General features: G+C 39.8%; 1 protein-coding gene across 1 annotated transcript in view; it reads right to left on the reverse strand.

Annotated features, from left to right (window-relative positions):
* Positions 1-4565: 4565 nt before the first annotated feature.
* SPACA1 (sperm acrosome associated 1) overlaps positions 4566-12202 on the reverse strand; it is a 30418-nt gene continuing 22781 nt past the window's right edge. Inside the window, exons 6-7 of the mRNA XM_070795625.1 lie at positions 6506-6626; positions 4566-4781 (exon numbers count right to left, since the gene is read on the reverse strand). Coding sequence (XP_070651726.1) covers positions 4625-4781; positions 6506-6626 — 278 coding nt within the window. The 3' untranslated portion in view covers positions 4566-4624. The remainder of the gene's footprint in view (positions 4782-6505; positions 6627-12202) is intronic.

Here is a 12202-nt window from a genome sequence, read left to right on the forward strand (position 1 = left end):
CTTGCTCGCTCTAATAACTGTATGCTGCATGCTGCTTTCCCCTAGAGTATACAAAAGACTATTGCTTGTATTGTACTGTTTTCTGTCCCTACTACCTCTAGGGTCGTATATTGTTTGTTCTGGAAGAACATGATTTCATTACTGTCAGATGATTTCTTTTCCTTGTAAAACACTTTATTGGTGTTACCTGGGGGTACTGCATAAATAATACAAATCGCACAATGTCCAACCGGTTGGTCCAAAATCACCTTGAGTTTTATCTCAGGAATACCTAAAACCCTATCTGTCAGAAAAGGGAGAAGATTAATATACAGAAAGGAAGCTGTGATGTTTCTATTGTCCTCGACAAATAATGCATGCCAAAAAAAAGTATCCAAGTGAAAAAGAAGTTCAGTGGGCATTGTTGGTAGCTCAGCATAATTCCTCTAAGTGATGGAAACACTCCTCGAGGACATATCTACTGTCATCATATAAAGAGATCGTTTGTATTACTACCTTTGGGCTTTTACTCATGCAAGTTTCACTTAGCAGAGATAGTAATGTACTTTGTTTTTGGTGAAAATACTCACTACAGAGCCTAGGGACTCTTATTATTTCAAATAAGATCTATATTTATAAATACATGGACAGGTACAAAAAAATAAACTAGTACACATATCTCTAAGAACACGATTGAAATAATTGTTGCTTAGTCCTAAACTTTCTTTCTAACAAGAAAAAAACTTGAATACCTACCATTTATTCAAATGCATGGGGTATTTTCACAAAATGTAGAAGTTGAATATCAAAGAAAGATGTGTTCCTTTTTGCAATTTATTTCCTTTAAATTGTAAAGTAAAAACCTTAATATTCAACATCCTAGTTCCCTTTTCAACAAGAATCAGAAAGCTGTCAAAGGCAAACTGTTTTCCATCACACAAATGACTTGATCACAGATAATAAAACTGCACAAAACTCCAAGTCTAAATAACCATGTAAATGGGTTCTATGTTTTTTTGAGACAGATGGTGGATCACAACAGTGATGGGTTATGAATTCCAAAAAGATTGTCTTCCAGAATATAACCAAAAATGACTGGAGAAGATTTAAAATATAAAGTGGAACAACAACAACAACAAAAAAAAGCACATCAGTTTTCAAGAGATCAAGAAGACAGAAACAGAGAATATATGGATTATATTAGAGTCACTCTGGGAGGAAACCCATTTTGAGTTGAAACATTATGCCTATGTTAACTGAATAAAATTGAAATGCATTTAAACAGGATGAGTAATTCCATGACATATTCAAGACAGTAGAAAACTGCAACCTACCCTGTCTATCAACCACCTTATCATTTGCTGCTGGCCCCAAAGTATGCCCAACAGCCCCTGTCATTGTTGTGATCTCAATCTTCAGAAGCTCTTAGCTGCATAATATGAGAGTGAATTAGGAACTATTATGGACAAGAATTAAGGCCTGATTAATGAGATCTTGCATTTCAGTAGGACTCAAAAGAATGTAGATTAATGATTAAACTACCCTATCTAGGACAGCATCAAAGTCATTGTCAAAAGGCCAATAATAAATGAATTCCAGGAAGGCATGGGCATATGTGATAAAGCAGAAAAAAAAATCAGGAGTGCCAATTTCAACATGGACTCCCTTGATATGTATACTTAGGCCACTGAGCTACATTTTTTCATATGTATTGTATACACACAATCACCTGTTCCTGCATACATCTCCAGTCTCATCTCCCACTGCTCATTTTCTCTTTCTATACACTTCAGCTCAGTTAACCCTTCTTAAAGATGTGTCATGTTACTTTCTGACTCAGAGGCTTCACAAATACTGTTCCCTCTGCATAGGCTCCCTTCTGCCTTAAATAGGGCAACTCCTATGGAGGCTTTACGTCTCCTTTAAATGTCATTTCTCTTACTACAGCTTCACAGACATTTGCAGGTTTCTTTCAATATATTCATCTCAGTTGTAGTTAGTTTGTAGTTAGTTTTAATGGCTGTCTTAACTCAAGAGAAGGATCTTATCTTTTGTGGGGGGCACAGTCTGTATTCCTAGTGGCTAGTACAGTATCTGGCCCATAGGAGTAGCCCAATGAATGTCGGTTAATTGACAGGACAAACGAAGGAGTCTCTTGGTGAGTAGGGTGTCATTTGAATGCTGCACAAAATCCAGCTGCTGCATATGCAGACTAATGCTTTGGGGTCCAAGAGGAAGTCCTCTTTTTGGTGTGGAATTGCTTGGCTTTTCTTTACCTCCTGGACCCAGATGCAAACTTCAAGACGTGTGTGTGTGTGTGTGTGTGTGTGTGTGTGTGTGATTTTGGTGACCAGAAGTAACAGATGCCTGGAATTTAGGAGTAGATGAGGACTAAAAGATGCCTCTGGCCTGGTCTACCTGGAGAGGAAAGTGACGGGTCCCATCTATAGCAGTGTTACACCCACATCTCCACTTCGGAGAGTCACAGTGTACATAAAGCACCTCGATGGGAAGTCTTGTATGAAAGTCTTCAGCTCATTCAACCATGAAAACCTATTTTTCAGAAAACATGTGTCCCTCAGGATAGTCTTACTAAGGCTGCTGTATCAAATAGCCTCTAACCCTTACTGCTGCTGCTACTGCTAAGTCGCTTCAGTCGTGTCCGACTGTGCGACCCCACAGATGGCAGCCCACCAGGCTCCCTCGTCCCTGGGATTCTCCAGGCAAGAACACTGGAATGGGTTGCCATTTCCTTCTCCAATGCATGAAAGTGAAAAGTGAAAGTGAAGTCACTTAGTCATATCCGAGTCTTTGCGACCCCATGAACTGCAGCCTACCAGGCTCCTCCGTCCATGGGATTGCCTTCTCCCTCTAACCCTTAGTGGCTTAAAAATAACATGGTTTATTTCTCTTTCACACTACACATTTACTGTTCATTGACTGGAGATCCTGCACTGCATGGTCTTTACTCTGGGATCCAAGGTGTTAGAGCAGCCACCTTGTAAGCATTTCTGGTTGTTCTAGCAGAGAAAAGTGAGCTCTGGATGTTTCCACGGTGATATGTTCTAGACTGAGAATGACATTCAGAATTTGGGCTCATAAGTCTTGGACCAGGACTAGTCACGTGACCCTACCCAGTCACAAGGGTCTGAAGAAGTACTGCCCTCGCATATGGCTGGAAAACAGATAGTCGGAAATATTCGCTAAATAGCACTGACAACTAAACCTCCTAACCTGACTGAACACTAATAGTCATTGAAGTATAATTGGAAATGACTGCTGTTCATGGTTTTGACAAAAAGAATTGATAGTAATTACTACTGAAGAATGTTTAGCATCTGTGCTAAAGTTACATGACCATACTTAGTAAGGAATAAGAAATAGGAAGGCTTATTTTTTTTCATACTTATCTGGGGGAAAGAGGAATATCTCTCCCACATACCACACACACAAAACAATTCTTTTGGAAGATTTTATGAAAACAATTTCTTTTCACTTAGTCTCTAGTGGAATTCCTACAACAGATAACAAAATCATTTACCAGCCAATTCGTCATTGCTTCTCTCAAATACAAATGCGTTATAATAGAAAGCATGGAAAATTCCACAACACACCTACGTCTAAGCTACCAGAGGGAGGTATACCATAAATGTCCATTCACAGCATCTTCACAGATGTGCAGAGTTAACAAATCCCATAATTCCAGTAAAGTTGGCATTCAATTCACCTAGACAAAAAATGAAATATATTTTGTACTTACTATCATAGCCTCTGAAAATTAATTTCTGATGAAGTCTACCAAATCAAATTATCTAATGTCTTAGTATCTTGGTGGATAGTTGATCACAACTGTGTCAGTTAATGACACAGCAGTGGTTGACAACAAGAAGGCAGTGATGGCATTGGGATAAGTTCTGAGATGTTACCACCTGCATGGCAAACACAATGAAGGCATGTTATCAGTAGCCATGCAAAACTCCTTAATTCACTGTTTCTATAAATTATAGGGCATGTTAAATTCTTGTCATTTACTCAGCTATTCCCAAGTTCCTTCCCAGTTCTTCATTATATAATCTTTCTATATGCAATCATAGTTAAATGGCTTAATACATGTAAAATGCTTTGAGCAATGCTTGGCACATAGCAGCTACTAAGTGTCAGTTGTTTTCATTATTATTATTATTATTTTATGTCTTAAAAGTGATGCTTTGCATGTCTCCTGCCCTTCAGGGATGTGAAAATTTGGTTTGCTTTAAGCAAGTTCAATCCAGTGCTCCCGGTGAGGAGGTCTAACATGCAAGGTATCTTCCATATGGTTTTTTTTTTTTCTTGCTGAGGACAGAACAGGCAAATCACCTTAGAAGTGATAAAAGTGATTTAAAATGTATTTAAAAGATTTTGTATATGTACCTCTAGATAAAGTGAGTATCTGAAATGGTAAATGTTGAGAACAAATTTTAAAATTTTTGATAATTGCACCACCAAGATACACTGATTAAAAAAGCCCCTTGGTATACTGCATTACCTTCAGACTATAATAAATCACTTACAATACTGTTAAAGTATTTAACTATATATTTTATTTTTATAATAATGAATCTGATATGCTCTAATCTCCTTTGGTTTGTTATACATCATCCATGCATCATTCATTCCATTCACTTAAAGCATCATCTTCATGTCCAGGTATATCTGTTGGTGACTGGTCCAGAGAAGTTGAATCTTTGTATCTCATCGAACTCAGCTCAGACTGTATCTCAGTTGTCGAGGCCTTTGCCCCCCAGAAATCTTTGACTGCCGTCCTGGAAGAAAAAAGTTTTTAAATATTTTTTGAAATGAAAACTAAAACGTTAGTTTTCTATATATAGAAGAGCCTCCTTGTTGTTGTTGTTCAGTCGCTAAGTCATGTCTGACTCCACAACCCCATGGACTGTAGCCACCAGGCTCCTCTGTCCATGGCATAACCCTGGTAAGAATACTGGAATGGCATGTCGTTTCCTTCTCTGAGGGATCTTCCCCATCCAGGCATTGAACCCAGGTCTCCTGCATTGGCAGATAGATTCTTTACTGCTAAGCCATCAGGGAAACCCATAGAAGTGCCTCCTTAGTCAGGATTTATTTTTATTTTGCAACCCATCAGCTGCACTGTGATAGTAGATGAGCCTTCAGATGTACCAGGGGGTGATACTCATGTAGGTATTAGAAATACTCTCAAATGATGAACTAGTTGCTTATAATAACCACATTTTAAAGTTGTGATTATTTTCAACTAGTATGCAGGGCAGGAAGCAATAGTTAGAACTGGACATGGAACAACAGACTGGTTCCAAATAGGAAAAGGAGTACGTCAAGGCTGTATATTGTCACCCTATTTATTTAACTTATATGCAGAGTACATCATGAGAAACGCTGGGCTGGAGGAAGCACAAACTGGACTCAAGATTGCCAGAAGAAATATCAATAACCTCACATACGCAGATGACACCACCCTTATGGCAGAAAGTGAAGAACTAAAGAGTCTCTTGATGAAAGTGAAAGAGGAGAGTGAAAAAGTTGGCTTAAAGCTCAACATTGAGAAAACAAAGATCATGGTATCTGGTCCCATCACTTCATGGCAAATAGATGGGGAAACAGTGGAAACAGTGGCTGACTTTGTTTTTCTGGGCTCCAAAATCACTGCAGGTGGTGATTGCAGCCATGAAATTAAAAGACGCTTACACCTTGGAAGGAAAGTTATGACCAACCTAGACAGCATATTCAAAAGCAGAGATATTACTTTGCCAACAAAGGTCAAGGGTATGGTTTTTCCAGTGGTCATGTATAGATGTGAGAGTTGGACTGTAAAGAAAGCTGAGCGCTGAAGAATTGGTGCTTTTGAACTGTGGTGTTGGAGAAAACTCTTGAGAGTCCCTTGGACTGCAAGGAGGTCCAACCAGTCCATCCTACAGGAGATCAGTCCTGGGTGTTCATTGGAAGAACTCATGTTGAAGCTGAAACTCCAATACTTCGGCCACCTGATGCAAAGAGATGACTCATTTGAAAAGACTCTGATGCTGGGAAAGATTGAGGGCAGGAGGAGAAGGGGACGACAGAGGATGAGATGGCTGGATGGCATCACGGACTCGATGGACGTGAGTCTGAGTGAACTCTGGGAGTTGGTGATGGACAGGGAGGCCTGGCGTGCTATGGTTCATGGGGTTGCAAAGAGTCGGACACTACTGAGTGACTGAACTGAACTGATTTTCAACTAGACAACACAAATATTAATTCAATAAACTTTTTGCTTTAACAACTACTATGTAAAATTGTGAAAACTGCATTTAAAAGTTTTCTCATGGCTGGGGATCAAGTCATGAGATCAGGTAGTTTGAACCAGGATTGTCTCAGGAGGGATGAAGAAAGTTGGACAGTCTTGAAACCTGCATAAGAAGCATAATGGACAGGGCCTTAGATTCACTGGACAGGGAGAGGCAGACAAGCAGATTTATTATCAAGGGTGATAGTTCAGTTGCAGTTCTTCACCTACCAATTTATAATTATGAAGATCAGTACAAAGATCACAAATATGCAGATAATAACTCCTATGGTCAGCACAAAAACTAGGACTGCATCAGTGTCTGGTCGGCTTGCTCTTTTCATCTGTAATTCTAGAGAAAAAAAACACATAGTGATGATTATTACTACTGGGAGAAAAAAAAGGAATGAACATCTAAATGGGAACTTTGTATCTGGAAAAGAGCTCTAGAAATATACAGCAAGAATTAGTGGAACGTGTTAATAAACTTTCTCTACGTTGTTAGAAATGTTCTTTACAAACATGCAGAAAGGTTCAAAGAATCTGACAATAAACATCCTGCATTTCCACCACCTAGACACTACCAACATTTTAACTATCCTTCTGTTCATGCTTCTATCAATCCACTGATCCACCTTATTTTTTTTGATGCACTTTAAGATAATTTGCTAATGTCTGCACACTTCTTACAGAATTCAACAGAATATAATTAACTAGAGTGCAATATTTGTTTATATTTTTTCTTTTGAGGTAAAATGTACGGACCCTGAATTGAACAACAATCTTAAATATGTTATTTATTTAGTTATGGCAAATGCAAACACATATATGTAATTCAAATCCCTAAAAACACACAGAATATTACTCTACCCCAGAAAGTTTCCTTGAGCCCCTCCCAGTTAATCCCTGCCCAAATCTTTAGGCACAACTACTGTCCTGATTTTCTTTTCCACATAGATTGGTTCTACCTGATCTAGAATTTCATAGGAATGGAAACATTCATTATACTTTCTTTTGTGTAAGGCTTTTTAACTCAGTATTATGTTTTAGAGATTCAACCATAATTGTTGCATATATCAACAGTTTTTTCTTTTTTATTACTGGGTCAGAGATCAGATCAGTCGCTCAGTCGTGTCTAACTTTTTGCGACCCCATGAATCGCAGCATGCCAGGCCTCCCTGTCCATCACCAACTCCCAGAGTTCACTGAGACTCACGTCCATCGAGTCAGTGATGCCATCCAGCCATCTCATCCTCTGTCGTCCCCTTCTCCTCCTGCCCCCAATCCCTCCCAGCATCAGAGTCTTTTCCAATGAGTCAACTTTTTGCATGAGGTGGCCAAAGTACTGGAGTTTCAGCTTTAGCATCATTCCTTCCAAAGAAATCCCAGAACTGATCTCCTTTAGAATGGACTGGTTGGATCTCCTTGCAGTCCAAGGGACTCTCAAGAGTTCAAAAGCATCAATTCTTCGGTGCTCAGCCTTCTTCACAGCCCAACTCTCACATCCATACATGACCACAGGAAAAACCATAGCCTTGACTAGACGAACCTTTGTTGGCAAAGTAATGTCTCTGCTTTTGAATATGCTATCTAGGTTGGTCATAACTTTCCTTCCAAGGAGTAAGCGTCTTTTAATTTCATGGCTGCAGGGTGACAATATACAGCCTTGACGTACTCCTTTTCCTATGTGGAACCAGTCTGTTGTTCCATGTCCAGTTCTTACTGTTGCTTCCTGATCTGCATACAAATTTCTCAAGAGGCAGGTCAGGTGGTCTGGTATTCCCATCTCTTTCAGAATTTTCCACAGTTTATTGTGATCCACACAGTCAAAGGCTTTGGCATAGTCAATAAAGCAGAAATAGATGTTTTTCTGGAACTCTCTTGCTTTTTCCATGATCCAGCAGATGTTGGCAAATTGATCTCTGGTTCCTCTGCCTTTTCTAAAACCAGCTTGAACATCAGGAAGTTCACGGTTCACACACACACACACACAAAACAGAATACTGCTCAGCCAGAAAATGAATGAAATCCTGACATTTGCAACAACATAGATGGACCTTAAAGGTGTTATTGCTAAGTTAAGTAACGTCAGATGGAGAAAAACAGATATAAATATGTTGAATTTAAAAAAATAAATAAAACAGAAACACACTCATGGATACAGAGAACCAGATTATTCGTTGCCAGAGAGGAAGGGGGTTTAGGGTAGGTGAAATGGATGATGGGGGAGAGGCAACTTTATGGTGGTAGATGGTAACTAGACTTGTGGTGGGAGTCTCCATATACATATATCAAATCATAATACTGTACACCTGAAACTTACATTAAAACATTTAAAACTTTAGCTCTTTAAAAGGAATCACTAGAAAAATGAAAAGATAAAATCCAGGGAAAAATTTAATAAACCATGTATAACAAGTATGATCAGTTTGGGGAAAGATCCTGTAATTTCTTAGAAAACTAAGCATACCTCTACACTAGGACCCAGCAGTTCCACTCATAGGTATTTATCCAAAAGAAGTGGAAGTGTGTGTTCACAGAATGACTTGTATAAGAATGTTCATAGCAGTTTATTTATAATAACCCCAAACTGAAACAGAGTGGGTGTCCATCAGGAGACTGAATAATTGAGGCATGATCTGCCTCTTGAGAAATTTGTATGCAGGTCAGGAAGCAACAGTTCAAACTGGACATGGAACAACAAACTGGTTCCAAATAGGAAAAGGAGTTCATCAAGGCTGTATATTGTCACCCTGTTTATTTAACTTGTATTCAGAGTACATCATGAGAAACGCTGGACTGGAAGAAACACAAACTGGAATCAAGATTGCCGGGAGAAATATCAATAACCTCAGATATGCAGATGACACAACTCTTATGGCAGAAAGTGAAGCGGAACTCAAAAGCCTCTTGATGAAAGTGAAAGAGGAGAGTGAAAAAGTTGGCTTAAAGGTCAACATTCAGAAAATGAAGATCATGGCATCTGGTCCCATCACTTCATGGGAAATTGATGGGGAAACAGTGGAAACAGTGTCAGACTTTATTTTTCTGGGCTCCAAAATCACTACAGATGGTGACTGCAGCCATGAAATTAAAAGACGCTTACTCCTTGGAAGGAAAGTTATGATCAACCTAGATAGCATATTCAAAAGCAGAGACATTACTTTGCCAACAAAGGTTCGTCTAGTCAAGGCTATGGTTTTTTCAGTGGTCATGTATGGATGTGAGAGTTGGACTGTGAAGAAGGCTGAGCACCGAAGAATTGATGCTTTTGAACTCTTGAGAGTCCCTTGGACTGCAAGGAGATCCAACCAGTCCATTCTAAAGGAGATCAGCCCTGGGATTTCTTTGGAGGGAATGATGCTAAAGCTGAAACTCCAGTACTTTGGCCACCTCATGTGAAGAGTTGACTCATTGGAAAAGACTCTGATGCTGGGAGGGATTGGGGGCAGGAGGAGAAGGGGACGACAGAGGATGAGATGGCTGGATGGCATCACTGACTCAATGGACGTGAGTCTCAGTGAACTCTGGGAGTTGGTGATGGACAGGGAGGCCTGGCATGCTGAGATTCATGGGGTCGCAAAAAGTTGGACACGACTGAGCGACTGATCTGATCTGATATATATATATATATATATATAAGACACCTTCTTTATCCATTTGTCCATCAATGGACAGTTAGGTGGCTTCTATATCTTGGCTATTATAAATAATGCTCCAGAGAACATAGAGGTGCATATGTCTTTTTAAATTAGTGTTATGTTCTTTGGATAAATATACAGAAGTGGAAAAGCTGTGTCCTATGGTAGTATTATTCTTAATTTTTTGAAGACTCTCTATACTGCTTTTCATAGTGGCTGCACCAACAGTGTACAAGGGTTCCCTTTTCTCCACATCCTCTCCAACATTTGTTATTTTTTGTCTTTTTTGATAACAACCACTCTAATAGGTATAACGTAGTACCTGTGGTTTTGATTTGCATTTCCCTAACTAGTGATGTTGAGCATATTTTTATGCATCTGCTGACCATCTGTATGTCTTCTTTGGAAAAAATGTCTATTCAGATCCTCTGCCTGATTTTTATCAGGTTTTATTTATTTATTTTTTAATGTTGATTACTGTGAGTTCCTTATACATTTTGGCCTATTAACCCCTCATCAGAGATACCATGTGCAAATGTCTCCTCCCATTCCGTAAGCTGTTTTTTTGTTTTGATGATGGTTTCCTTTGCTGTGCAGAAGCTTTTTAGTTTGAAGTAGTCCCATTGTTTATTTTTGCTTTTGTTTCCCTTGTCTCTGCAGTTAAACCTACAAAAACATCGTTAAGACCTATATCAATAAGATTCAGAAGTCAATTCAGTTGCTCAGTCGTGTCCGATACTTTGCATCCCCATGAATTGGAGCACACCAGGCCTCCCTGTCCATCACCAACTCCCAGAGTTCACTCAAACCCACATCCATCGAGTCAGTGATGCCATCCAGCCATCTCATCCTCTGTCGCCCCCTTCTCCTCCTGCCCCCAATCCCTCCCAGCATCAGAGTCTTTTCCAATGAGTCAACTCTTCGCATGAGGTGGCCAAAGTACTGGAGTTTCAGCTTTAGCATCATTCCTTCCAAAGAAATCCCAGGGCTGATCTCCTTCAGAATGGACTGGTTGGATCTCCTTGCAGTCCAAGGGACTCTCAAGAGTCTTCTCCAACACCACAGTTCAAAAGCATCAATTCTTCGGCGCTCAGCTTTCTTTATAGTCCAACTCTCATATCCATACATGATCACTGGAAAAAGCATAACCTTTACTAGACCTTTGTTGGCAAAGTAATGTCTCTGCTTTTTAATACGCTATCTTCTGCTGCTGCTAAGTCACTTCAGTCGTGTCTGACTCTGTGCGACCCCATAGACAGCAGCCCACCAGGCTCCCCCGTCCCTGGGATTCTCCAGGCAAGAATACTGGAGTGGGTTGCCATTTCCTTCTCCAGTGCATGAAAGTGAAAAGTCAAAGTGAAGTTGCTCAGTCGTGTCTGACTCTTAGCGACCTCATGGACTGCAGCCTTCCAGGGTCCTCCATCCATGGGATTTTCCAGGCAAGAGTACCGGAGTGGGGTGCCATTGCCTTCTCCCAATATGCTATCTAGGTTGGTTATAACCTTCCTTCCAAGGAGGAATTATCTTTTAATTTCATGGCTGCAGTCACCATCTGTAGTGATTTTGGAGCCCAGAAAAATAAAGTCTGACACTGTTTCCACTGTTTCCCCATCTATTTCCCATGAAGTGATGGGACCAGAGGCCATGATCTTAGTTTTCTGAATGTTGAGTTTTAAGCCAACTTTTTCACTCTCCTTTCACTCTCATCAAAAGGCTTTTGAGTTCCTCTTCACTTTCTGCCATAAGGGTGGTGTCATCCGCATATCTGAGGTTATTGATATTTCTCCTGGCAATCTTGATTCCAGCTTGTGCTTCCTCCAGCCCAGCATTTCTCATGATGTACTCTGCATATAAGTTAAATAAGCAGGGTGACAATATACAGCCTTGACGTACTCCTTTTCCTATTTGGAACCAGTCTGTTGTTCCATGTCCAGTTTGAACTGTTGCTTCCTGACCTGCAAATAGGTTTCTCAAGAGGCAGGTCAGGTGGTCTGGTATTCCCATCTCTTTCAGAATTTTCCACAGTTTATTGTGATCCACACAGTCAAAGTCTTTGGCATAGTCAATGAAGCAGAAATAGATATTTTTCTGGAACTCTCTTGCTTTTTCCATGATCCAGCGGATGTTGGCAATTTGATCTCTGGTTCCTCTGCCTTTTCTAAAACCAGCTTGAACATCAAGAAGTTCACAGTTCACGTTTTACTGCCTATGTTTTTTTCCTAGGAATTTTATGATTTTAGGTCTTACGTTCAACTCTTTCATCCATTTTGAGTTTATTTCTGTGTAC

The sequence above is a fragment of the Bos indicus genome, chromosome 9 (genome assembly GCF_029378745.1).
Source record: "Bos indicus isolate NIAB-ARS_2022 breed Sahiwal x Tharparkar chromosome 9, NIAB-ARS_B.indTharparkar_mat_pri_1.0, whole genome shotgun sequence".
NCBI classification, from domain to species: Eukaryota; Metazoa; Chordata; class Mammalia; order Artiodactyla; family Bovidae; genus Bos; species Bos indicus.